The sequence below is a fragment of the Phocoena phocoena genome, chromosome 12, assembly GCF_963924675.1.
Source record: "Phocoena phocoena chromosome 12, mPhoPho1.1, whole genome shotgun sequence".
In the NCBI taxonomy this organism is placed as follows: Eukaryota; Metazoa; Chordata; class Mammalia; order Artiodactyla; family Phocoenidae; genus Phocoena; species Phocoena phocoena.
In genome coordinates, this window is record NC_089230.1 from 72,750,188 (window position 1) to 72,777,627 (window position 27,440).

General features: G+C 39.3%; 1 protein-coding gene across 25 annotated transcripts in view; it reads left to right on the forward strand.

The window, feature by feature from the left end:
- The window catches only part of SNAP91 (synaptosome associated protein 91), a 155,604-nt gene that overhangs the window by 28,040 nt on the left and 100,124 nt on the right, over nucleotides 1-27,440 (forward strand). For all 25 annotated transcript variants that reach the window (XM_065888564.1, XM_065888568.1, XM_065888566.1 and 22 more), the window contains 3 exons: nucleotides 25,431-25,573; nucleotides 26,207-26,282; nucleotides 27,037-27,139. In XM_065888564.1, coding sequence (XP_065744636.1) covers nucleotides 25,431-25,573; nucleotides 26,207-26,282; nucleotides 27,037-27,139 — 322 coding nt within the window. The remainder of the gene's footprint in view (nucleotides 1-25,430; nucleotides 25,574-26,206; nucleotides 26,283-27,036; nucleotides 27,140-27,440) is intronic.

Genomic DNA, 27,440 nt, shown 5'->3' on the forward strand with positions numbered 1-27,440 from the left:
CATTGTTACAGAAAGAAATGATTATGTTGAATCATATGAAGTTGCTGGTAGTGTTAAACCATTTTTTGATTGACAAAAATGGTAATTTTGATATAGCTCAACTGAATGTGTTCCTGATTCTAAGGACACTTGTAAACTTTAAAATCGTAACAATCATAACCCTTTCGAAAGCTGGGAACTGCTGTCCTTGGTTATGTGTGAGAGTTCCTTTCCTGTAAGTCTTCTTTGCTTATAGCAGTACATGCTCTCCGTGTATGTTCAGTTCTTATAGACTGCTACCCATGCAGTGCGGTCCTTTGCCCACAACTGCAACTGGAGAGGATACTGGTCACAGGCTGGGACAGCTTCCCTGGGGACCTAATCTAGCCTGACTTCAGCTCCTGAGATCTCCAGACTCTTACTCTAGACAAGCAGTTCTTACTAGGGGGCAGTTCTGCCCCAGTGGGGAAACTTAGCAGTGTCTGGAGATGTGTTTTGGGGGGGGGCGGGAGGATGCTACTGGCATCTTGTGGCAGAGGTCAGGGTTGCCACTAAGCATCCTCCAATGCACAGGACAAGCCCCCATAACGAAGAATTTATCTGTCCCCAAACGCCGGTAGTGCCAAGCCTAAGAAACTTCTTGTAGACTGAGCCACAAGGGAACTTAAGAAAGCACACGCAAGTCATATTTCTTCGTGCTGAGCATGAAAAGTGTGTAAGGAGATGGGTAGAACTTGGCAGAATAAAGTTTGGAGAATATAATAGAGCAAAACCAATGGCTTAACTATCCTAGATTTCTGAGGCTGCTTGTCTGCAGAGTGCACTCAGAGCCGCTTAGACAACAGACAGTTTTGAAGAAGAGTTGGGAGCTGGGGTCTCAGGAGTTGACTAACTGGTTTAGCTTTCTGCTGCTACCTGCCACCTGTTATATCTGAATTTCTGACCATCTTTCATTTTTCCCTACAGTTACGCGTCCGTACATGAAGTCTCAACAGCTTCTCTTCCGTGTCTCAAGAGCAAATGTAAAGCCTTTTTTCGGCTTTTCCTTCATTCCCCCCCCTTTATCCCCTAGGGATTAAGGATATATATGAAGGAGAGGCCTAAATATTCTTTTCATTTCACTTAAACATTCTTTTTCTCTTTTACTGCAGGAAAGTGATATTACATATATGTGTTTTTATATATTTATTTATGTGTTGATATATATAACATTTATGTATTAAATAATCCATAAAATAAATATGTATAAAGAACTAGAGTTGTATTCCTTAGTATTTCAGACCAAAAATAGGCTTGGGTTTTTTTGAGGGTTTTTTTGACATTTCCTTCTAGGAAGTTATGTAGAGGATTGTGAAAAATAAAAACAAATATGACTTTGGGTAGGCCAAGGAGATGGGATAGTGCTGGGAGGTGTTGCCAAGGATCCTTGTGTTGTGGAGGAACAGGAGTGGAAAGCACAGAACATCCAGCCCTGTACTAGCCTTGGAGTGAGGGCTAAGAATTTGGGAGAGGGCTTCCTGGTGGCGCAGTTATTGAGAAACCGCCTGCCAATGCAGGGGACGCGAGTTTGAGCCCTGGTTCGGGAAGATCCCACGTGCTGCAGAGCAACTAAGCCCGTGCGCCCCATCTACTGAGCCTGTGCTCTAGAGCCCGCGACCCACAACTACTGAAGCCCCCGCACCTGGAACCCGTGCTCCGCAACAAGAGAAGCCACCGCAATGAGAAGCCTGCACACCGCAACAAAGAGTAGCCCCAGCTCGCCGCAACTAGAGAAAGCCGACACGCAGCAACGAAGGCCCAAATACGCAGCCAAAAATAAATTTATATAAAAAAAAAGAACTTGGGAGGAACCCTGAGATTAGGCTGTAGATACAGCAAAGGAGGAAAGTTCTAAATGTCTACAGCAGGAGTTGTCATTTCTGGATACTATTTATTTTTAGGAAACATAAGCTTCACATATGTGAGTGGGGAGCTTGATTGGAATCAGAAAACTGATGCCTTATTTCTGCTGCCTGAGTCCTAACTATGCAACGCTGCTTTCCTCTATGGCTCGAGAGCAGTCTGAAAGGAGATGTTGAATATAAAGAGTTAACCGAAGTTGGAATGGCTGTTCTTTTCTGAGGATGGAATAAGAAGTGATGGGCTGTGGTTAGTGCATGAAGGACTTAGGTTAGACATTTAAAAAGACGTGCAGGGTTGATCAGTGTTAAGATACAGTAATTTACTAACATGGCAAATTCTTCTCCAGACACCCCTAAGATGTTGTTTGGGGATAACTTAAATATAAGCCCCTTAAGCTTTTAATTTTAGTCCAAGTCTCTGTGAAAAACAAAAACAAAACTTAAGGTCATCATGTAAATAGGGCATGAGTTAATTTACCTGACACACTTGAAGACTAGACGTAGGTAGATCATCATGTGGCAGTAGCAGGAACTCAGAAACCCAAGCTGCACGTATCTTCTGAAATCTCCCTGGCAACGAAGTCAGCAAAGGCCATCCTTCCAGCAGTTACTGCCAGCTTAAAGAACTGGCTAGAGATTCTTTGTGGATTGCCCAGAACACCAGGATCTTCTGTTTCAGTGGTTCTGTTACAAATGTCATCTCCTACCTCTGTGCTACTGTCTCCTTTTCTGGTATCCTTTTAAAATTCTGTTCATATAAATTGTCATCTGGTTCTTAAGGCCCAGAGTTCTTTTGAGAACCCTATGATAATTTATAGAAAACAATTGGAAGAGGATAACATATAAAAGCAATGTAGTGTTATGGCTAGTGGACGTATGTGTTTATTTCTACCTCAGGGTTACAGTGTTAATGCCAGCACTGTGTACAGATCCTAAAGGACAAAAATGTAACCTTCCAATTTTTGTGCTAACAATTTTCTACTACCCTAGAGTTAACTGAGGGTGCAATATTTGGTACATGGACTGCTTACCTGCCCCCTACCCCCCAATCCCAAGCAATAGTGGTTCACGGCCCTGGATCCAGAGTCAGGCAGGCAGGTGGGCACTTGTCCTGGTTCGTTGAAGCTCTGTGAGTCCTGATCCTGCATCCGGGAGGCACATGGTCAGTATCTCCTCTACTCCACCCGGTCAGAACAATCATAGTAATTTATAATGTTCCTTTTGAAAAGTTGCCTATGTCTGCATGTCAAACCAACCCATGTTCAGAACTCTTTTGGGTATAGTTTCCATGAGGCTTAAATGATTGACGTAATTCTTGGGACGTCCTTTTACGTGTTCCACAGACAATAGACCTTCCATTGGATGTAGCTCAAACGTTACACAGGGCATGGGCCTCCCTGTGGATGGGAGTAAAGTCCAAAAAGAGAGTGACAAAGTAGGTGAAAGGAAGTAGAAAGAGAAACAAGAACACGAATACAAGCCTAGGCCTCCCGTGCTTCCCTTCCCCAGAGGGTACAAGAGGCCCTTCATCCAGTTGTTCAGATGCTACAAGCTCATCATTCTTGATTCTTCTCTGTATCTCACGCCTCCCATCAAATCCATTGGCTAATATTCTTGGCTCTGCCTTTGAAATATCCAGAATCCTACCTTTTGTTTTCCTGCTTCTATCCCATTGTCACACTGATGTAAGCTCACTATCACCTCTCACCTGAACTATTGAAATAGCCTCCTTTATTGTCTCTCTAACTCTACTCCCTCTACCCAGTGTAGGCTCCACATTGCCCCCAGAGAAACTCTTCAAGATATAAGTTGGGTCACATCATTTCCCTGCTCAAAACCCTCTAGTGACTTCCTACTGCGTTTTAATGAAATGTCAAGTCCTTCCTGTGACCTATGATTCACTGAGTTACCTGGTCCTGATAGTTCTCTGTCTGCCACTCTCTCTGTTGCTTGCTGTTCCCCAGGAACCTGGCTTTCTTGCTGTTTCCTTTTTTTTTTTTTTTTTGTGGTATGTGGGCCTCCCACTGCTGTGGCCTCTCCTGTTGCGGAGCACAGGCTCCAGACGCGCAGGCCCAGTGGCCATGGCTCACGGGCCTAGTCACTCCGCGGCATGTGGGATCCTCCCGTACTGGGGCACGAACCCGTGTCCCCTGCATCGGCAGGCAGACTCCCAACCACTGCGCCACCAGGGAAGCCCCATCTCCTAATTTTGAATTTGCCAAAACCCTATAGGGAAGCAAATAGAGATAAGCAGGAGATTCTTATATTTCTACAAACGATTACAAAAAATCACAAGGTATACATATTTTTCTTTGAGATGAAAGATGTTCCCTTAGTGGTTTAGAAATTAGGTTACATTAAAGTTCACAGATGGTAATATGAAATACCAATAAAGTTTTTATTCAGCTGTATTGACCAAATTAAGTGAAAAATATTGAAAGTTTACATTTTATACCTTCTATTTAAAGGATTTGTTTGAAGGACACCTGTTGTTATGTTCTGCAAATCCTATTCAAGTTGGGCACATTTACAAAGTGCTCCCCCTTGATCTCTGTAAACTCGAAGGTGTTTATTCTTTTATTTCCTGCTCCATTCATCCTTGTTATCTACACTTAACAGTTGAGCGACATCACTTACCCTTGCTGTCTCCACCTTTGCTGTCGTTCTCGTAGCTCTCAACGCCTCCCCATTAAGCCCTCACTAGGTCACTTCATTTCACATGCTCAGCCCTGCCTAGACTTGCCAAGGTTCTCCCAGTACCCCTCCTCAGCTTCTTTTCTTTTGGGATGTCCATGCAGTGTCCAACCACCTCCTTCATATTTTTGTTCTGATTACTGGCTGTGCTACCTCTGAACTTCTATATGCAAAATTTATATCTTATAAAATTATTTCACATTTGTTAGGTCTTTCTGCATGGCACACAGAAACTCTTCTTTCTCCTTCCCGATACATAATTCTTTCAGTGGTACCCTCTATCCTAGTTCCTGTAACCAGCTCACCTGAAACAACTTCTATGCAAAAAGCGCTTACCTCTCAAGGGAAGGCATTAAGGGATTGTTGAACACTGTAAAAGCTCAGAAGCAACATGGTTTTGAGGAGCGGTGAGTGAGATGCTCAAAGGATGTTAGAGCTGGAAGGCGCTGGGGAAGTCATGGGCCTGGTTCCTTTTGTTGTGTTATGTTCTGTGTAGGTTGTATCACTTAGGTTGCTTTCAGCTGCAAGTAACAATACCCTAAGAAAGGAATTGACAAGATTATTTACCATCTTCCTTAACAAGAAGTCTGGAGAGGAGCCAGTTCCTGGGTTTGATTAGGAGCTCAGCAGCATCACCACTGAACCAGATGCTATCCATAGTTCCCCTTGCTATCTTCAGCTTGTTGGTGAAGCCTGTACTTCTGTGTCGCGGTGACCATGATGTCACAGGCATACACAACTACGTCCACTGAAAGAGAGGAGACTTGTTTCCACTCTGCTAATTGTACAGCTCTGCTCATTCCAAAGGGAAACGTTTTCCCAGGTGATCCAGCAGACTGCCACTTCTGTGTCCACGGCTAACTACAGGGGAAGCAGGGATGGCATGTATCTGGCATTTGTAGGCTTTCTGATGGGCGAGGTGGGCGTGTGGATTCTGCTGGTATAGAAGAAGAGAGAAGGAACTAGCTGTTGGTGTGGCACCCATTAATGTCTGCCATTCATACTGAACCCAAGAAGAGGAGCTTCTGAACCATCTGCATCATTACCTTTCTGCATTGCCCAAACTGGAAGGATTAGTTTCTGTTTACAAATGTTTGAGCTCTCTGATGTTGTTAACTAGCAGGAAGGAAGGGAGAGAGGAAGAAAGAAAAAAGATACAAATTTAGAAGAACTATAGTTAATAAATTTTCATGTATATCAGTTCCCGTGGCAAATACTCTGAGATGTTATGACGTATCAGCAACTCTTAAAACCTGCATATTAGTGTGTCACTGGACTTTGGTCTATAACGTCTCATTTTCTTTTTGGGGGCTCAAGTTTAGATGATTGTAAGATAAAATAATGACCAATCTTTGTACCCCTTTCTGGCATTCAGTCGAAGGAAAATTGCTTTCTTAGTGGAGTTTGACAGAATCATGTAATTGAACTTAGGAAGAGACTTTTTTAAAAATTGAAGTATAGGTGACTTACCTGTACTTTACAATATTGTATTAGTTTCAGGTGTACAGCAAAGCGATTGTTATTTTTATCAGATTATATTCCATTATAGGTTATTACAGGATACTGAATATAATTCCCTGTGCTATACAGTAAATCCTTGTTGCTTATCTATTTTATGTATAGTAGTTCTTATCTGTTAACCCCATACTCCTAATTTGTCCGTCCCACCCTCCCTCGCTCTCCCCTTTGGTAACTACAAGTTTGTGTTCTATGTCTGCTAATCTGTTTCTGTTTTGTATATAGATTCATTTGTACTGTTTTTAGATTTCACATATAAGTAATACCATATAATATTTGTCTGTTTCTGTCTGACTTACTTCACTCAGTATAATATTCTCTAGGTCCATCCATGTTGCTGCAAATGGAAATATTTCATTCTTTTTTATGGCTGAGTAATATTCCACTGTATATATGTACCACATCTTCTTTTTTTTTTTTTTTTTTTAAATTTATTTATTCATTTATTTATTTTTGGCTGTGTTGGGTCTTCGTTTCTGTGCGAGGGCTTTCTCTAGTTGTGGCAAGCGGGGGCCACTCTTCATCGCGGTGCGCGGGCCTCTCACTGTCGCGGCCTCTCTTGCTGCAGAGCACAGGCTCCATACGCGCAGAGCTCAGTATTTGTAGCTCACGGGCCCAGCTGCTCCGTGGCACGTGGGATCTTCCCAGACCAGGGCTTGAACCCATGTCCCCTGCATTGGCAGGCAGACTCTCAACCACTGCGCCACCAGGGAAGCCCTGTACCACATCTTCTTAAGCCAGTCATCTGTTGATGGGCACTTGGGTTGCTTCCATGTCTTGGCTGTTGTAAGTAGTGCTGCTCTTGAGGTTCATGTATCTTTTCAAATTAGAGTTTTTGTTTTTTCCAGATAATATACCCAGGAGTGGGATTGCTGGATCATGTGGTAGCTCTACTTTTAGTTTTTAAGGAACCTCCATTCTGTTTTCCATAGTGGTTGCATCAGTTTACATCCCCACTGACAGTGTACAAGGGTTCTCTTTCCTCCACACCCTCTCCAACATTCATTAATTGTAGACTTTTTGATGATGGCCGTTCTGACCAGTGGGACATGATACCTCATTGTGGTTTTGATTTGCCTTTCTCTGATAATAAAAGATGTTGAGCATCTTTTCATGTGCCTTTTGGTCATCTATATGTCTTCTTTGGAAAAATGTCTATTTAGGTCTTTGGCCCATTTTTTTATTGGGTTGTTTATTTTTTTGATATGGAGCTATAGGAGCTGTTTGTATGTTTTGGATACTAACCCCTTGTTGGTCACATTGTTTGCAAATATTTTCCCCCATTCTGTAGGTTATCTTTTCGTTTTGTTGATGATTTCCTTTGCTGTGCAAAAGCTTTTCAGTTTGATTAGGTCTCACTTGTATATTTTTGCTTTTATTTCACTTACCTTGCAATGAAGGCAAATTTCATTGACCTAAGAAAATATCACTACGATTTATGTCTGAAAATGTTTTGCCTATGTTCTCTTCTAAGAGTTTTATGGTGTACTCTTATATTTAGGTCTTTAAACCATTTTGAGTTTTTGTTTGTTTGTTTGTTTGTTTAGTATGGATGTGAGGGAGTGTTCTAATTTCATTGATTTATATGTAGCTGTCCAGCTCTTAGGGAGAAATTTTTAAATGGAATAGAAGATGCCTTTCTAAATGTAGGCTGCTGATAAAAGTCCATGTAACAATGAAATAAAAAGTAACTCTTCCTTTCTAATTTGGTGATTCAGTTATGTCCAGTAGGAGTTACAGAAAGAAATAGCCTCTAATACCTATCAATTTTATCATGAAAGTATCTTAAGTTGAGGCAGATAATTCTAAGCCAGTCATGGCCATCTCATTTACTAAGTTTCTTTTGTATGTCAGGGCCTGTGTTATGTACAAAGGATCCAAAGATAGTGATGGCCTCATTCCTACCTATTGGACCTTGAGCTCCAATGGGGTAGAGACCTATGTAATCAAGCAATTACAATTCCAGGTACTACAGACTACAATAGAGATGTGTAAAAGTAAGGATTAGCACAAATGACAGTGTCTGTCCTATAAGATAGTTCATATTATCCTCATTTCTAGGTGAAAAAAACAGAGCCACAGAGTAGTCAAATTAACTTGTCCATAAACAGCCGAGTCAGGTTGTGAACTGCATCTCCGACCCCAGGTCCAGTGTCCTCTGGCCTACTCTGCATGGAAAGGAAAATCAGGTCTCTCTTCCCCTTGAGGGCAGTGTCAGAAAAGATCTCACAGAGGTTATAGTATTTGAGATTGGCCTTGAGAGATGAGATCTCAGTAGGGTGAGGGCAGAGACATTGTAAGCAATGAGAACAGCATGAAAGGCTTCAGTGCTATATAGTTGGTGCACAATTTGTAGCAGAGAAAAAAATTAGGAAGGTAGCTGAGCCTTCTAATGAAAGACCTTATAGTCAGGGTTGAGGTATTTACTTAATTCAGTGGACAGCAAGAGGATCCAGTGGGGTTTGAGCAGGTGACTGCTATAACCAGAAGGGTACACTTAAGCAATTATTTTTCCACAAATATATCTAGTTGGGCTGGAGGTGATCCAGAGAACAGGCTAAAGAGCAGTCCAAGCAAGAGGTAACGAGGGCCTGTCACGTGGCTCCCTTTTCACGTGGCTCAGGTAGATGAGAGTCTCCCGTAGTCATGGAACAAGAAGCAGGTGATCACAAATTTGAGAGCCATTCAGGTTTGTTGCTATTTTCTTGTCTTAGTGAACAATTATTTACAACTCCTAAAAGTTCAAGATTTTTTCCCACTCCCATTTATTTCTTTTATTCTCTTGATTGTATTATCTTGCCTCAGAGAGATTTTTCTAAGACATTTTTAATAGCATAAAACTACTGAAAATAGAGACTTACTTTGTGACAAGATAGAGTAGCAGGGTCTGTATTTACCCTCCTGCGTGCAACAGCTGAGAAACTGGACAAAGCATATGAAATAACTCTTTTCAATATGTTGGACGTTAGGCAATAAATGGCAGTGACGCCTGAGAGACGGGGAATAAACAAGGCTAACTCTAGGACTGTCGAAGCTCATTGCCATGAGAGGGTCTCCGTGCCATAGCACAGGGTGCTGGACCCCAGCTGGATCCTAGTGGTCTCCTGAATGGTGGAGGGTGGAGCTGGTTCTTTGAGAACATTGACACAGTTAAATGCCTTTACCCAGGCTGATCAGAAAAGAAGAAAGATGTAAATAACCAGTATCAGGTAATTAAGAGAGGGGGTGAGGTCACTACTGATTCTGTAGCGGTTAAAAGGTCAATAAGGGAATACTGCTAATGAGTTGATGCCAATAAATTCAACAACTTACATGAAAATGACAAATCTGTTAAAGGCACAAACTACCCAGCCTCATTCAAAAATAAATTTAAAACCTGAAAAACCCTGTATCTATTAAAGAAATTGAGTTTATGGTTAAAAACCTAGCAAAGAAAACTCCAGGCCAAGATGACTTAATTGGTGAATTCTGTCTATAAAAGAATCAATCCCAAACTCTTTCTAGAAGAATACACAGACTCTTCCAGAAAATTGAAAACGAGAGAACACTTCTCTGCTTATTCCATGAAGACAGCATTACCAAAGACGTTACAAGAAAAGAAAAGCTATAGACCAATATCCCCCATGAACATAGATGTAAAGATTCTGAACCTCCCTGTGGCACAGTGGTTAGGAATCTGCCAGCCAATGCAGGGGATATGGGTTCGATCCCTGGTCTGGGAAGATCCCACATGCCGTGGAGCAACTAAGCCTGTGTGCCACAACTACTGAGCCTGCGCTCTATAGCCCACGAGCCACAACTACTGAGCCCGTGTGCCACACCTACTGAAGCCCACGTGCCTAGAGCCCATGCTCCGCAACAAGAGAAGCCACCACAATGAGAAGCCCGTGCACCACAATGAAGAGTAGCCCCCATTCGCTGCAACTAGAGAAAGCCCGCGCACAGCAGTGAAGACACAACGCAGCCAAAAATAAAAATTTTAGCAAATCAAATCCATGATAAAATATCATGACCAAAGGGGTTTATCCCAGGAATGCAAACTTGGTTTAACATTTGAAAATCAGTCAATGTAATTCTCCATAATAACAGACTGAAAAGGAAAAGTGATTATGATCAGTATTTGACAAAGTCCAATATTTATTCATGAGAAAAAAATCTCAGCAAACTAGGAATAGAAGGGAACTTTCTTAACCTGTCATAGTACATCTATGAAAAACCTACAGCTAACATTATACTTACTAGTAAAAGGCTGAATGCTTTCCCTCTAAAACCAGGAAAAAAGACAGAGATATCTTCTCTTACCATTTTTGTTCAGATTGCACTGGAGGTTCTAGCCATTGCCATCAAGTTTAAAAAAAAAAAAAAAAAGGAAAAGGTATTGAAATTGCAAAGAAGTAAAAACTGACTTTTATCACAGAACACATGATCATCTGTGCAGAAAATGTGATGGAATCTACCAAAAAGAACTATTAGGTGACTGTAGCAAACTGTAGGATAGAAAGTCAATAATACAGAATAAGTTGTATTTCTCAATATTGGCAATGAACTATTAGAAATTGAAATGGAAAATAGTACCATTTACCATATCAAAGAATATGAAATACTTAGAAATGCATCTGACAAAATATGTATGAGACTTGTATACTGAAAACTGCAAAACATTGCTAAGGGAAATTAAAGCAGATTTAAATAAGTTGAGAGACAAACCATGTACATGGATTGGAATACTCAGTATTGTTAAGATGCCAGTTCCCCCTCAATTGATCTATAGATTCAACATAATCTAAATCAGAATCCCAACAGACATTTTTGTTAAAATTGATCAGCTCCGTCTAAAACTCATATGGAAATACAAAGGATCTAAAAAGAGCTAAAACAACTTTAGGAAAGAACGAAGTTGGAAGAGTAACTTTACCTGATTTCAATTAATTATTATAAATTTATAGTAATCAAGGTAATGTGATATTAGTATAAAGTTGGACAAGTAGATCAGTAGAACAAAATAAAGAGTCCTTTAATAGGCCCAAGGATATATGGTCAAAATTTATTTTTAACAAAGGTACAAAGGCAGTTCAGTGGGGAAAGAATAGTTTTTTCAACAAATGGTGCCGGAACAATTTGATATCCATCTGCCAAAAAAAAAAAATCATATATCCATACCTCACACCATTTATAAAAACTAACGATGTATTATAGACCTAGACGTGCAATCCTAAAATTATAAAACGTCTAGAAGAGACATAGGAGAAAATATTTGTGACCTTTACTTAAGCAAAGATTTCTCAGATATGACACCGAAAGCATAATCCATGAAAGACAAAAACCTGATAAATAGGACTTAATCATAATTTCTGTTCTTTGAAAGACATTGTTAAGGGAATGAAAAAGAAAGCCACAGACTGGAGAAAATATTTACAAATCGTGTGTCTGAGAGAGGACTTTATCCAGAATCACTCAGTGATAAGAAAACAAACAATCCAATAAAAATGGGCAAAGAATATATACCAATGGCAAGTAAACTAATGAAAAGCACATGAAAAACATGTTCAACGTCATTAGTCATCAGGGAAATGCAAAGAAAAACCATCACGAGATACCATGCTACACCTGTTAGTATGGTAAAAAATAAGTAAACTGAAACACTCATGTACTGCTGGTAGGAATGTAACATGGTACAGTCATTTTCGAAGTATTGATAGTTTGCCAGTTTCTTAAATATCTACTTCCAAATGACTTAAACATTTCACTCCTGGGCAATTACCCAAGGGAAATTAAAGCATATGTCCATACAGATACTTGTACACAAATGTTTATAGCAGCTTTACTCGTAATAACCAAAAACTGGAGTTGCCTCAGATGTCCATCAACAGATGAATGGATAGACAGTTTTGGTATGTCTATATAAGGCAATACACCTCAGCTATATAAAGGAATGAACTGTTGATACATGCAGCAATTTGATGACTTTCAAAATAATTATGCTAAGTGAAATAATCCAGACCTCTGCCACCCCTGCCCAAAGAAAAAAGTATGATTTTCTTTACAGAAAATTTAGAAAATACAAACTAATGTATATTTACTGAAAACAAATTGGTGGTTGCTAAGGGACAGCAGGGAGGCAGATGGGGAGGGATAGGAAGGAGGATTTTATAAACGGGATTGAGGAAACCTTTGGGGTGATGGATATGCTCATTGTCTTGATTTTGGTGATAGCTTTATAGGTGTATAATGTTAGTCAAAACTTATCAAATAGTATGCTTTAAATATATGCAGTTTTGTGAATCTCAGTTATACTTCAGTAAAACTATTTCTAAACTACCAGAGTGCCACCAGATCTGTCTTCCCAAGTTCAACTAAGAGTGAATTCTAAGGCATTGAAATGTGATAAATATTTAGCATTTAGATTCTCACGATTTTCCAGAGTTTTGTTCAGCATGTTTATGTCTTTGTTCAATTTTTTGAAGTTCTTTACATGAAAGCCCTTTATTTCATGAAGAAGTAGAGCAGTATAAATGCATACAGACTACTGGTGAGAATATAAATTGGTGCAATCACTATGTGACAACACTTCTAATGTAAAATATGTGCGTACTCTACAACATAGCATTTCTCTTTCTTGGAATGGACCGAGACTAGCAGCTCTCAAACTGGTCTCAGGTCGCCTTTGCACTCTTAAATTATTAAGGAATTAAAAGAGCTTTTGTTTATGTTATGTGAGTTATATCTTTAGATATTTACTTATATTAGAAATCAAAACTGATAACATTTAGAAATATTTTTCATTTTTAAATAACCATAATAAACATACTGACAGGTTAACACAATTAATACTTTTAGGGAGAATAATGGTTTTCCAAAACAAAAACACAAGTGAGAAGAGTGGTATTGTTTTATATTTTTAATATATTTATATCTAACATCTTGCTCAATCGAAGATGGACACTCATATCTTTTTTTATATTTAATCTTTTGGGATATACTGTTTTGTTTTTTTTTTTGCGGTACGTGGGCCTCTCACTGTTGTGGCCTCTCCCGTTGCAGAGCACAGGCTCCAGACACGCAGGCTCAGCGGCCATGTCTCATGGGCCTAGTCGCTCCGCGGCATGTGGAATCTTCCCGGACCGGGGCACGAACCCGTGTCCCCTGCATCGGCAGGCGGACTCTCAACCACTGCGCCACCAGGGAAGCCCTGGGATATACTGTCTTAATTGAAGTGTATGAGGAAAATCTGGCCTCACACAGATATACAGTTGGAAAAGGGAGAACCTTTGCAGATAATTGTGGGTAGTCTTCTTTGATACTACACCGTAACTCTCTAAGTGATAGTTTTTAAAATTTAAGTTGCAGTGTTGAATCTGAAACCACATCAGTGAATTTTCTGTACACTGTTGCATTAAAATCCATCGGCATTTGTCGATCTGTACTTTGAATGGACTGATCACATGATTTGTAATATTATGCACTCGTTTGGAAAATATTGGCTCGGGTGAGTTATTCGCATCTCCCAAATGTTGACACATTTCATTATATAATATCAACAAATGATACTCATTAATATCACCCACAATCTTATCAGAAAAGCCTCAAAGAGCTAGAAAGCTGTCAAGCTTGCCATGGCAGACATAAGTTTTCTGAAATTCTAATTTTTACTTGAAAGACTGAGTTTTATCAATGGCAGCCAGTAATGCCATTCATTTCTTTGAAGCGACAGGTTCACTTTCTTTGTTTTCGAGAGGTAACTGTTAAATACCGAGTCTGAATCATGATGGTTTGAAATCTGTCAGTCATTCTTTCAAGTAAAACAGTGGTCTGTGGAAAAAGGGGTTAGTTCAGCTTGCAATTCAAGCACACGACTGCTTTTCCTTGAGATAGACGTTGCTATTTGTTAGACAGCAGAAGTGCCTTATGCAGCTTCCCATTTAGGGACAGAGCAGGAAACATTTTCTGTAAGAGGTCAACAAGTATGTACGTTAGGCATTGTGGACCACGGAATTGAGTTTAAGTTGAGTGTTGTAACGATTCAGCTACATCAGTGCAGTGTGAAAGCAGCCTTAGACAATATGTAAACAAATGGATGTGACTGTGTACCAATAAAACTTTATTTACAAAAACAGGGAGCGGACTAGGTTTGCACAGCAAACTGTAGTTTGCCAACCCTGACATACAGTATTAAAAAGATGAGTATATTAAGGTTAAGAGTTAATAAAATTAATAACTTGCTGCTTCACCAAGGACATGCTTCTCAGTAGCATTGATATCTGTCATCATTCTTCTATCTGAATGATAGATGCTCTTGAGCATCTATCAAGAGGATCCATGCTTACTGCTCTTCATTGTGTAACCCTCCACTCTGATGCTATTCTCAGCATCTGAGCCCTGGATTCTAGAGTTTATCCTGCCTTGAGGACATCCCATAAATTATCTCTACCCTCTTTTCAAACTCAGCTCTTTTTGACTTCTCCTTCTTGATCTCAAACATGCTTACACGTGTCCCATCTTTAAGTGATAAAAGCCTTCCTTTGACCCTCTCCTCCACTCACACCCAGTCTGTGCTTGGGCTCTATTTCCTTTGCGTGGCAGCAGTCTCCTAGTCGTACATTGCGTTCTTAGGGTTCTCTTTGCTAGGACTTTTGCAATGTTTGATACCAGTGATCCCTGACTGCTTCTTCAAATTTTTGAAGCTCTCTTCTTAATTCGCTCGAAAATTTAATTTTCCTGGGCTTCTATTTACCATTCTGATGGTTCTTTCACCCAGTTTTCTTCCATTCATTTCTTAAATGTTGGTCTTTCTTGGTTTTGCTTCTTATTTTCAATAAGATAATTTTCATTGTTCTTTGTATGATCCATGGGTTACCTCTTCTACTTTCATGATTTCAGCTCCCATGTCTTTGCTGGTGACTCCCAAAGTTGTATCTAGACTAAGCGTTTCTCCTGAGCTTTAGAACATGCTTCCAGTCCCCTATCAGACATCTCAATTTGGAGCTCCAACAGCTACTTCCTATGTATCATGTCTAAAATAGTTTATATCTCTTTTGAAACCCACTTTCCTCCTTATTTCAGTCAAAAGTATTTACTGGGCCCCAAACTAGAAATCTGGAATTATTTAAGATTCCTTTTCCCTTCACCTCTAATATCTATGTGCTCACCTGCAAATCCCCATAGCTGTATCTCCTAAATTTCTTTCTGCTACATTCATTATCTCCCTGTCTTCACTGCCTTTTTGTGAGTTCAGCTTCCTCTCTCTGGCTATCGCTGGGCTTTCTAACGTACCCTTGTCCTGTCTTCTAGTATATCTTTCCAGGCAAAGGTGATTCTTCCTTATCTGCCTCTTCTTACCTTGCAGATATTATTTAGTAGTCACTGGGTAATGTGGTTGCCTGTAAAAGCAAAATCTTATTGGTACTTTTCTGCTAAAAGACTCCCAGGGGCTCCCCTTGGTCCAAAGGGTGAAGTTGAAACTCTTTAATGCCAGGTGTGAGATCTCTCACTGGCCATCCCCTGGCTCTTTAGTTAAGTTTCTCCCCTCCGTCTGCCCACATATACCCAGCCCCCAGACCACCACAGTTCTCCAGGGACACGTCCATCACCTCTTACAGCTGCACTCTTGGCATATTTGCTAAAAATGTCCTCACTCCCCTCCCATGTCACAGTCGACTTAAGGGCCGCACTCCACTCTTTCCTTCCCATGGAGTCTTTCCTAATACCCCAACATACTCTCAAAGTGCACTGCATGGATAACAGCATTTACAGACATTTATTTTGGGTGCCTACTTTGTTCAGATCATTTGCAATCCTTATAATAACCCTGAAAGGTAGTAATTATTACTCCCACTTTAAAGATGAGTGCCCGAGTCCAAGATATATAATATTAAATGATTTGTCTGAAGTTAACACATCTAGACGGGGGCTGAGCTAGGCTCTGGAACTGGGCTCTTCCTGTTCTATCAGTCTGTATCTCTTTACTCTTCTAGGGATTTCTTTACTATCTGAACATGTATTCATCTCCTCTGATCAGCAGTACATTTCCATATCACCAGTTCAATAAATAAAGGAATAGAAGAATTTGTGACTGACACAGAGTTTCAGGTATAAAGCAGTCCCCTGATATAATCTCAGAAAACAGTGTTAGAGCTTAGTGATTTGTCTTTGTCAAAGAGCTGTTTATTTAGATCTTGGGTAAAGTATTTTGGTTCTTGTACATTTTGGTCAACAAATGTTTACTGTGTGCAGTGTTCTCCGAAGCCCTGCCCAGGAAACAGACATTGGTATGGTTGTTTCCATCCTCAGAGAGCTTTGGTATGGTAAGAATTTATGACAGACACACAGCTGATGTGGACAGGCGGTAAGAATAAAGTGCCTCAGGTTTTTAAGCAGAGGAAGGTCACGTGAGACTGCATTCAAATGGGACCAGGAAAAATTTCCTGATGGATGAGTAGAATTCCAATCAAGGGAGATATTTATTTTAAACTTCCCATCTTCCTATTCAGGGGATAGGAAGTTTAAAATAAATATAAAGTAAGAAAGAAGTCTGGTTTGGTCCATTTATAATTCAGATCAATTATTGATACCCTTTAGTCTTGGAGTTAAGAGCAGTGATGGAGTATCCATTTTAAAAATTCTGTTTATTGTACAGTAAACAAATGCATAAAGTAAATGTGGAGCTTAATGATTAATGAGTGTGGATTTTAAGTAAGGAACAGGGTGGGTTTGTCTTTGCGTTTGTTGCATGGGATTTCCTAGACACTGGGTATCACATGCAGTCCTCTGCAGGACGGGTGTGGCCTGTAAGAGAATTCCCACAGTTTTCTCGTCCTGACAAGGTCATCTTGTCTGTTGAAGTAATTTTCTTAAGTCCACACTGCGCCAGGGTGGCTTTGCTTCTGTTCCTTAGGACATGGTCTTTGGTTGCCTCAGCTAACTTTTTGACAGTGCTCACTTTTTCTGAATTCTCGGCAGCCCCTCTTGGACACTATAGACATTTTTTTCCCCTGGGGTACACCTGGAATAGTAGCTAATATGTAGATGTGGATGGTGAATGTGTTACAAAGATTTACTCTCTTATAAACTCAGGTCAGATCATAGTAATTTAACGCCTGCATGATGTTCTGTGAAAGCTTTGATGAGCAGAGTGGAATTCTTTCTTCTTTTACTGTTCCCTCTCATTCTGCCACTTACATGACAAGTGTGTTATTAGCACCCATCAAAATTAAAATCCAAGTGAAGTAGGCTTTTCGATATAGTATTTCAAAAAATACACTTATGTTATTGCCTTCAGATGGTATATAGCAGGAGTCCCCAACCCCCCTGGGCCGCACAGCAAGAGGTGAGCGGCAGGCAAGCGAGCGAAGCTTCATCTGTATTTACAACCTCTCCCCATCGCTCACAGTACTGCCTGAGCTCCGCTTCCTGTCAGATCAGCGGCGACATCAGATTCTCATAAGAGCTCGAACCCTGCTGTGAACTGTACATGCGAGGGATCTAGGTTGTGCGCCCCTTATGAGAATCTAATGCCTGATGATCCGAGGTGGAGCGGAGGTGATGCTAGCGCTGGGGAGCGGCTGCAAATACAGATTATCATTAGAGAGAGAGGTTTGACTGCACAGAGACCATAATAAATCAATTGCTTGCAGACTCATATCAAAACCCTATCAGTGAGTGGCAAGTGAAAACAAGCTCAGGGCTCCCACTGATGCTGCATTATGGTGAGTTGTATAATTATGTCACTATGTATTACAATGTAATAATAATAGAAATAAAGTGCACAATACATGTAATGTGCTTGAATCATCCCGAAACCACCCCCCTGCCCAGTCCGTGGAAAAATTGTCTTGTATGAAACCGGTCCCTGGTGCCAGAAGGGTTGGGGAGCGCTGGTGTATAGAATAAGTGTCCACATGTTTGAGACATTGTGCTAGGAGTGATGACAAAAAAGATTAACATAAAGTTTAGCTTCCCTGGGAGTTTGTAATTTTAAAAAATGACAGTGGTACCAGAAAACGGATAAAATTCAGAAGAGAATTCAATAGAAAAAATAAGCCCAAGAAAAAATAAGTACATTGGGTAAATGTATTTATATGTCCATGTGTGAAAATATGACATTTAATTTTCTTTGAAGGCAAGATATTTATTTTTTTTTAATTTTATTTCATTTATTTTTTTATACAGCAGGTTCTTATTAGTCAACAATTTTATACACATCAGTGTATACATGCCCATCCCAATCTCCCAATTCATCACAGCACCACCACCACCACCCTGCCACTTTCCCCCTCTTGGTGTCCATACGTTTGTTCTCTACGTCTGTGTCTCAGTTTCTGCCCTGCAAACCGGTTCATCTGTACCATTTTTCTAGGTTCCACATATATGCGTTCCACAAATATACGATATTTGTTTTCCTCTTTCTGGCTTACTTCACTCTGTATGACAGTCTCTAGATTCATCCCCGTCTCTACAAATGACCCAATTTCGTTCCTCTTTATGGCTGAATAATATTCCATTGTATATATGTACCACATCTTCTTTATCCATTCGTCTGTCTATGGGCATTTAGCTTGCTTCCGTGACCTGGCTATTGTAAATAGTACTGCAGTGAACATTGGGGTGCATGTGTCTTTTTTAATTATAGTTTTCTCTGGGTATATGCCCAGTAATGGGATTGCTGGGTCATATGGTAATTCTAGTTTTAGTTTTTTAAGGAACCTCCATACTGTTCTCCATAGTGGCTGTGTCAATTTACATTCCCACCAACAGTGCAAGAGGGTTCCCTTTTCTCCACACCCTCTCCAGCATTTGTTTTTAGTAGATTTTCTGATGATGCCCATTCTAACTGCTGTGAGGTGATACCTCATTGTACGTCTGATTTGCATTTCTCTAATAATTAGTGATGTTGAGCAGCTTTTCATGTTCTTCTTGGCCATCTGTATGTCTTCTTTGGAGAAATGCCTATGTAGGTCATCTCCCCATTTATGGATTGGGTTGTTTGTTTTTTTAATATTGAGCTGCATGAGCTGTGTATATATTTTGGAGATTAATCCTTTGTCCGTTGATTCGTTTGCAAATATTTTCTCCCATTCTGGGAGTTGTCTTTTCATCTTGTTTGTAGTTTCCTTTGCTTTGCAAAAGCTTTTAAGTTTCATTAGGTCCCATTTGTTTATTTATTTATTTATTTTTAACATCTTTATTGGGGTATAATTGCTTTACAATGGTGTGTTAGTTTCTGCTTTATAACAAAGTGAATCAGTTATACATATACATATGTTCCCATATGTCTTCCCTCTTGCATCTCCCTCCCTCCCACTCTCCCTATCCCACCCCTCCAGGCTGTCACAAAGCACCGAGCTAATATCCCTGTGCCATGTGGCTGCTTCCCACTAGCTATCTACCTTACTACGTTTGTTAGTGTGTACATGTCCATGACTCTCTCTCGCCCTGTCAAAGCTCACCCTTCCCCCTCCCCATATCCTCAAGTCCGTTCTCCAGTAAGTCTGCGTCTTTATTCCTGTCTTACCCCTAGGTTCTTCATGACATTTTTTTCCCTTAAATTCCATATATATGTGTTAGCATACGGTATTTGTCTTTTTCTTTCTGACTTACTTCACTCTGTGTGACAGATTCTAGGTCTATCCACCTCATTACAAATAGCTCAATTTCGTTTCTTTTTAAGGCTGAGTAATATTCCATCGTATATATGTGCCACATCTTCTTTATCCATTCATCCGATGATGGGCACTTAGGTTGTTTCCATCTCCGGGCTATTGTAAATAGAGCTGCAATGAACATTCTGGTACATGACTCTTTTTGAATTTTGGTTTTCTCAGGGTATATGCCCAGTAGTGGGATTGCTGGGTCATATGGTAATTCTATTTGTAGTTTTTTAAGGAACCTCCATACTGTTCTCCATAGTGGCTGAACCAATTCACATTCCCACCAGCAGTGCAAGAGGGTTCCCTTTTCTCCACACCCTCTCCAGCATTTATTGTTTCTAGATTTTTTGATGATGGCCATTCTGACTGGTGTGAGATGATATCTCATTGTAGTTTTGATTTGCATTTCTCTAATGATTAATGATGTTGAGCATTCTTTCATGTGTTTGTTGGCATTCTGTATATCTTCTTTGGAGATATGTCTATTTAGGTCTTCTGCCCATTTTTGGATTGGGTTGTTTGTTTTTTTGTTATTGAGCTGCATGAGCTGCTTGTAAATTTTGGAGATTAATCCTTTGTCAGTTGCTTCATTTGCAAATTTTCTCCCATTCAGAGGGTTGTCTTTTGGTCTTGTTTATGGTTTCCTTTGCTGTGCAAAAGCTTTGAAGTTTCATTAGGTCCCATTTGTTTATTTTTGTTTTTATTTCCGTTACTCTAGGAGGTAGGTCAAAAAAGATCTTGCTGTGATTTATGTCAGAGAGTGTTCTTCCTTTCTTTTCCTCTAAGAGTTTTATAGTGTCCGGTCTTACATTTAGGTCTTTAATCCACTTTGAGTTTATTTTTGTGTATGGTGTTAGGGAGTGTTCTAATTTCATTCTTTTACATGTAGCTATCCAGTTTTCCCAGCACCACTTACTGAAGAGGCTGTCTTTTCTACATTGTATATCCTTGCCTCTTTTGTCATAGATAAGTTGACCATAGGCGTGTGGGTTTATCTCTGGGCTTTCTATCCTGTTCCATTGATCTATATTTCTGTTTTTGTGCCAGTACCATATTGTCTAATTACTGTAGCTTTGTAGTATAGTCTGAAGCCAGGGAGCCTGATTCCTCCAGCTCCATTTTTTTCCCTCAAGTCTGCTTTGGCTATTCGGGGTCTTTTGTGTCGCCATACAAATTTTAAGATTTTTTGTTCTAGTTCCGTAAAAAATGCCATTGGTAATTTGATAGGGATTGCATTGAATCTGTAGATTGCTTTGGGTAGTATAGTCATTTTCACAATATTGATTCTTCCAATCCAAGGACATGGTATATATCTCCATCTGTTGGTATCATCTTTAATTTCTTTCATCAGTGTCTTATAGTTTTCTGCATACAGAAAACTTTTGTCTTTTGTCTCCCTAGGTAGGTTTATTCCTAGGTATTTTATTCTTTTGTTGCCATGATAAATGGGAGTGTTTCCTTAATATCTCTTTCACATTTTTTTATCATTAGTGTATAGGAATGCAAGAGATTTCTGTGCATTAACTGTGTATCGTGCAACTTTGCCAAATTCATTGATTAGCTTTAGTAGTTTTCTGGTGGCATCTTTAGGATTCTCAATGTATAGTAGTATCATGTCATCTGCAAACTGACAGTTTTACTTCTTCTTTTCCAATTTGTATTCCTTTTATATCTTTTTCTTCTCTGATTGCCGTGGCTAGGACTTCCAAAACTATGTTGAATAATAGTGGTGAGAGTGGACATCCTTGTCTTTTTCCTGATCTTAGAGGAAATGGTTTTGGTTTTTCACCATTGAGAATGATGTTTGCTGTGGGTTTGTCGTATATGGCCTTTATTATGTTGAGGTAGATTCCCTCTACACCCACTTTCTGGAGAGTTTTTATCATAAACGGGTGTTGAATTTTGTCAAAAGCTTTTTCTGCCTCTATTGAGATGATCATATGGTTTTTCGTCTTCAGTTTGTTAATATGGTGTGTCACATTGATTTGCATATATTGAAGAATCCTTGCATCCCTGGGATAAATCCCACTTGATCATGGTGTATGATCCTTTTAATGTGTTGTTGGATTCTGTTTGCTAGTATTTTTGCATCTATATTCATGAGTGATATTGGTCTCTTAATTTTCTTTTTTTGTAGTATCTTTGTCTGGTTTTGGTATCAGGTTGATGGTGACCTCATAGAATGAGTTTGGGAGTGTTCCTTCCTCTGCAGTTGTTTGGAAGACTTTCAGAAGGATGGGTGTTAGTGCTTCTCTAAATATTTGATAGAATTCACCTGTGAAGGCATCTGGTCCTGGACTTTTGTTTGTTGGCAGATTTTTAATCACAGTTTCAATTTCATTACTTGTGATTGATCTGTTCATATTTTCTATTTCTTCCTCGTTCAGTCTTGGAAGGTTATAACTTTCTAAGAATGTGTGCATTTCTTCCAGGTTGTCCATTTTATTTGCATAGAGTTGCTTGTCGTAGTCTCTTAAGATGCTTTGTATTTCTGCAGTGTCTGTTGTTACTTCTCCTTTTTCATTTCTAATTTTATTGATTTCAGTCCTCTCCCTCTTTTTCTTGATGGGTCTGGCTAATGGCTTATCAATTTTGTTTATCTTCTCGAAGAATCAGCTTTTAGTTTTATGGATCTTTACTACTGTTTTCTTTGTTTCTATTTCTTTTATTTCTGCTCTGATCTTTATGATTTCTTTCCTTCTGCTAACTTTGGGTTTTGTTTGTTCTTCTTTCTCTAGTTCCTTTAGGTGTAAGGTTAAATTGTTTATTTGAGATTTTTCTTGTTTCTTGAGGCAGGCTTGTATTGCTATAAACTTCCCTCTTAGAATTGCTTTTGCTGCATCCCATAGGTTTTGGATCATCGTGTTGTCATTGTCATTTGTCTCTAGGTATTTTTTTATTTCCTCTTTGATTTCTTCACTGATCTCTTGGTTATTTAGTAACATATTGTTGAGCCTCCATGTGTTTGTGTTTTTTACATTTTTTTCCCTGTAATTGATTTCTAGTCTCATAGTGTTGTGGTCAGAAGAGATGCTTGATATGATTTCTGTTTTCTTAAATTTCCTGAGGATTCATTTGGGACCCAAGATGTGATCTGTCCTGGAGACTGTTCTGTGCACACTTGAGAAGAAAATGTAATCTGCTGTTTTTAGATGGAATGTCCCATAAATATGAATTAAATCTATCTGGTCTGTTGTGTCATTTAAAGCTTGTGTTTCCGTATTAATTTTCTGTTTGGATGATCTGTCCATTGGTGTAAGTGAGGTGTTAAAGTCCCCCACTATTATTGTGTTACTGTCGATTTCCTCTTTTATAGCTGTTAGCAGTAACCTTATGTGTGGAAGTGCTACTATGTTGGGTGCATATATATTTATAATTGTTATATCATTGATCATTATGTAGTGTCCTTCCTTGTGTCTTGTAACATTCTTTATTTTAAAGTCTATTTTATCTGATATAAGTATTGCTACTCCAGCTTTCTTTTGATTTCCAATTGCATGGAATATCTTTTTCCAGCCCCTCCCTTTCACTCTGTATGTGTCCCTAGGTCTGAAGTGGGTCTCTTGTAGATATCATATATATGGGTCTTGTTTTTCTATCTGTTTAGCCAGTCTGTGTCTTTTGGTTGGGGTATTTAATCCATTTACGTTCAGGGTTATTATCGATATGTATGTTCCTATTACCATTTTCTTAATTGTTTTGGGTTTGCTTTTGTAGGTCCTTTTCTTCTCTTGTGTTTCCCACTTAGGGAAGTTCCTTTAGCATTTGTTGTAGAGCTGGTTTGGTGGTGCTGAATTCTCTTAGCTTTTGCTTGTCTGTAAAGCTTTTGGTTTCTGCATTGAATCTGAATGATATCCTTGCTGGGTAGAGTAATCTTGGTTGTAGTTTCTTCCCTTTCATCACTTTAAATATATCTTGCCACTCCCTTCTGGCTTGTAGAGTTTCTCCTGAGAAATCAGCTGTTAACCTTATGGGGATTCCCTTGTATGTTATTTGTCATGTTTCCCTTGTTGCTCTCAGTAATTTTTCTTTGTCTTTAATTTTTGCCAATTTGATTACTATGTGTCTCGGCATGTTTCCACCTGGGTTTTTCCTGTATGGGACTTTCTGCACTTCCGGGACTTGGGTGGCTATTTCCTTTCCCGTGTTAAGGAATTTTTCAACTCTAATCTCTTCAAATATTTTCTCTGGTCCTTTCTCTCTCTCTTCTCCTCTGGGACCCCTATAATGTGAATGTTGTTTTGTTTATTGTTGTCCCAGAGGTCTGTCTTCATTTCTTTTCATTCTTTTTTCTTTATTCTCTTCTGCAGCAGTGAATTCCACCATTCTGTCTTCCAGGTCACTTATCCATTCTTCTGCCTCAGTTATTCGGCTCTGGATTCCTTCTAGTGTATTTTTAATTTCAGTTATTGTATCGTTCATCTCTTTTTGTTTATTTTTTAATTTTTCTAGGTCTTTGTTAAACATTTCTTACATCTTCTCGATCTTTGCCTCCATTCTTTTTCTGAGGTCCTGAATCATCTTCACTATCATTATTCTGAATTCTTTTTCTGGAAGGTTGCCTATCTCCACTTCATTTAGTTGTTTTTTGGAATTTTTTCTTGTTCCTTCATCTGGTACATAGCCCTCTGCCTTTTCATCTTGTCTTTCTTTCTGTGAATGTGGTTTTTGTTCCACAGGCTGCAGGACTGTAGTTCTTCTTGCTTCTCCTGTCTGCCCTCTGGTGGATAAGGCTATCTGAGAGGCTTGTGCAAGTTTCCTGATGGGAGGGACTGGTGGTGGGTAGAGCTGGCTGTTGCTCTGGTGGGCAGAGCTCAGTAAAACTTTAATCTGCTGACTGCTGATGGGTGGGGCTGGGTTCCCTCCCTGTTGGTTGTTTGGCCTGAGGCAACCCAACACTGGAGCCTACCGGGGCTCTTTGGTGGGGCTAATGGCAGACTCTGGGGGGGCTCACACCAAGGAGTACTTCCCAGAACTTCTGCTGCCCAGTGTCCTTGTCCCTTGGTGATCCACAGCTGCCCCCTGCCTCTGCAGGAGACCCTCCAACACTAGCAGGTAGGTCCGTTTCAGTCTCTTACAGGGTCACTGCTTCATCGCCCTGGGTCCCGATGCGCACACTACTTTGTGTGTGCCCTCCAAGAGTGGAGTCTCTGTTTCCCCCACTCCTGTCAAAGTCCTGCAATGCAATCCCGCTGGCCTTCAAAGTCTTGGTTCTCTAGGAATTCCTCCTCCCGTTGCCAGACCCCCAGGTTGGGAAGCCCGACGTGGGGTCAGAACGTTCACTCCAGTGGGTGGACTTCTGTGGTCTAAGTGTTCTCCAGTCTGTGAGTCACCCACCCAGCAGTTATGGGATTTAATTTTATTGTGATTGAGCCCCTCCTACCGTCTCATTGTGGCTTCTCCCTTGTCTTTGGATGTGGGGTGTCTTTTCTGGTGAGTTCCAGTGTCTTCCTGTCGATGACTGTTCAGCAGTTAGTTTTGATTCCCATGCTCTCGCAAGCGGGAGTGAGAGCACATCCTTCTCCTCTGCCATCTTGAACCAATCTCTCTGACATTTAATTTTTGAAAATCTTTTTAGCTGTTGTCAGTGCAATTTTGGACTCATAAACTCAACAGGTTTAAATGTTTAAAATTTGAAATGAAATTTTTTTATGCAATCATTAGTGTCATTGGCTGAAATCTTCTATTTCCATAGATTTGATCCAGGCTACCAATGAGACCAATGTTAATATTCCTCAGATGGCGGACACGCTCTTTGAGCGGGCAACAAACAGTAGCTGGGTGGTTGTATTTAAAGCTTTAGTCACTACGCATCATCTCATGGTGCATGGAAATGAGGTAAGCCATGTAGACCTAACTTTTCTTTTTCTGGCAGGGGAGGGAGGCTGGTGATGACTTAAGTTTCTTAAGCTTTCACTAATTAGGAGAAAAATAAGAGGAAGTATATGGTTCAGAGTCATCTGGAGTACAATTTTAATCTACTGTTTAGCTGTTTTTCAGAAATATGTTGTTAGACATTTTGTTAGGGATATCAAAGTGTTAAATCTGTATATACCATGTAAATGTATTAGTGGACAAAAATATTAGGAGAAAGGAACAACAAAATTATTTTCCCATTGGGAAGTAATTCTTTGTGCCTCTGTGTGAAAATTGCTTTCATAAAAATGTTTAATTTTGGAAAATATTGACTAAACTAAAAATTAGCCATTTTATATGGGATACCTACCGAATCCTATTAAATTGCAGTGTTTCTGTTATATACAGAAATGAAAGATCACACAATTTAATTCGATTTCAGTGGGTCTGATCAGTTTTTATTCCCCCTCAGAGAAAGCCCGTAGGAAACTTTATACTGAGTAAAAAAGATCACAATGAGAATTTATGTTTTTAGAAAATTGTCTTTAGTATCAGAACTTGTTTAAAGTAGTGATTTCAGACTATTGATGTTTAGTTCTGACTTTTGTTTTTCAGAGATTTATTCAGTATTTGGCCTCTAGAAATACACTATTCAATCTCAGTAATTTTTTGGACAAAAGTGGATCCCATGGTGAGAATATTATGTTTTATAATTTTCTTGCTAATGTTTTTGATGCAGAATTTTTTGATTTTTGAAATGAGGTTATTAATTAAAAATCCGTGTTAACTGATAGCTCCATTGGATATAAAAGGGAAAAAAATGTAAACCTAACTATATAGTTACTTTATACTAGCTTTAAAATACTTAATTGTTATGCAACTCAGCATATGAATTATACATTAATTCTATTTCTTGTCTTTTTCAGTGTTTACCTTAAAAAGTAACAGTGGGTATGTTAGATCCACAATTGTTTGTTAATGAAGGTGTAAGAGACAATGAAATGAAAAAGTACTTTGCCAATGAAAAATAATCCAGTTTTAAATGTTTTTTTGTATATTAATAGAATTTGTACTGCAGTCATTTGTTCATTCAGCGTATTTACTGGTTGTCACTTAACGTATAAGGCAAGCACACCAAGCACGTGGATAGTTCTCAGATAGCTACATGTATTAAATCTGCAACAGTGAACAAAAATGCAAGGAAAAATCAGAAAAGGCATTCTGTACAAAGATGGTAGCATATCTAAATTGAGTAGTCTTGGAATGTCTCATGCCAAAAGTATTTTTGCCTGAAGTAGGATTTTAAATGAGGCCTGTCTGGTACACTTATTGACCTCATCTTAGAATTATTTATATTTGAGGAGTTTAAAAAAAAATTGGAGCTAGCAAAGCACAGTTGAAGGTATTTTATTAATTAGTTTTATCTCCTCTGCCCCTCTCCCCAGGTTATGACATGTCTACCTTCATAAGGCGCTATAGTAGATATTTGAATGAAAAGGCTTTCTCTTACAGACAGATGGCATTTGATTTTGCCAGAGTGAAGAAAGGGTATGTTTTTTCTTTCTCATACTTATTTGAGCAGAAGAAGTCTTTGAGACATACTTGATTTATCTCAACTAAGTTAATTGCCAACTAGTTTTTTTGATCATGAAGGCCCAGTTTATAATAACCTAAAAAAAAAACTCAGATGCAAGTTACCTTGTGGTTGCAATGTTACTTATTTATATTTTCATGCAGAAAATCTGGTTTGCTGCTCAGAGTTGACCTGGTACAACATTTTATTTTGTTAAAATCAACTCAAAATTCTTCAACAGTTATATACCTTCAAATAATTTTAAAGGGAGAGAAT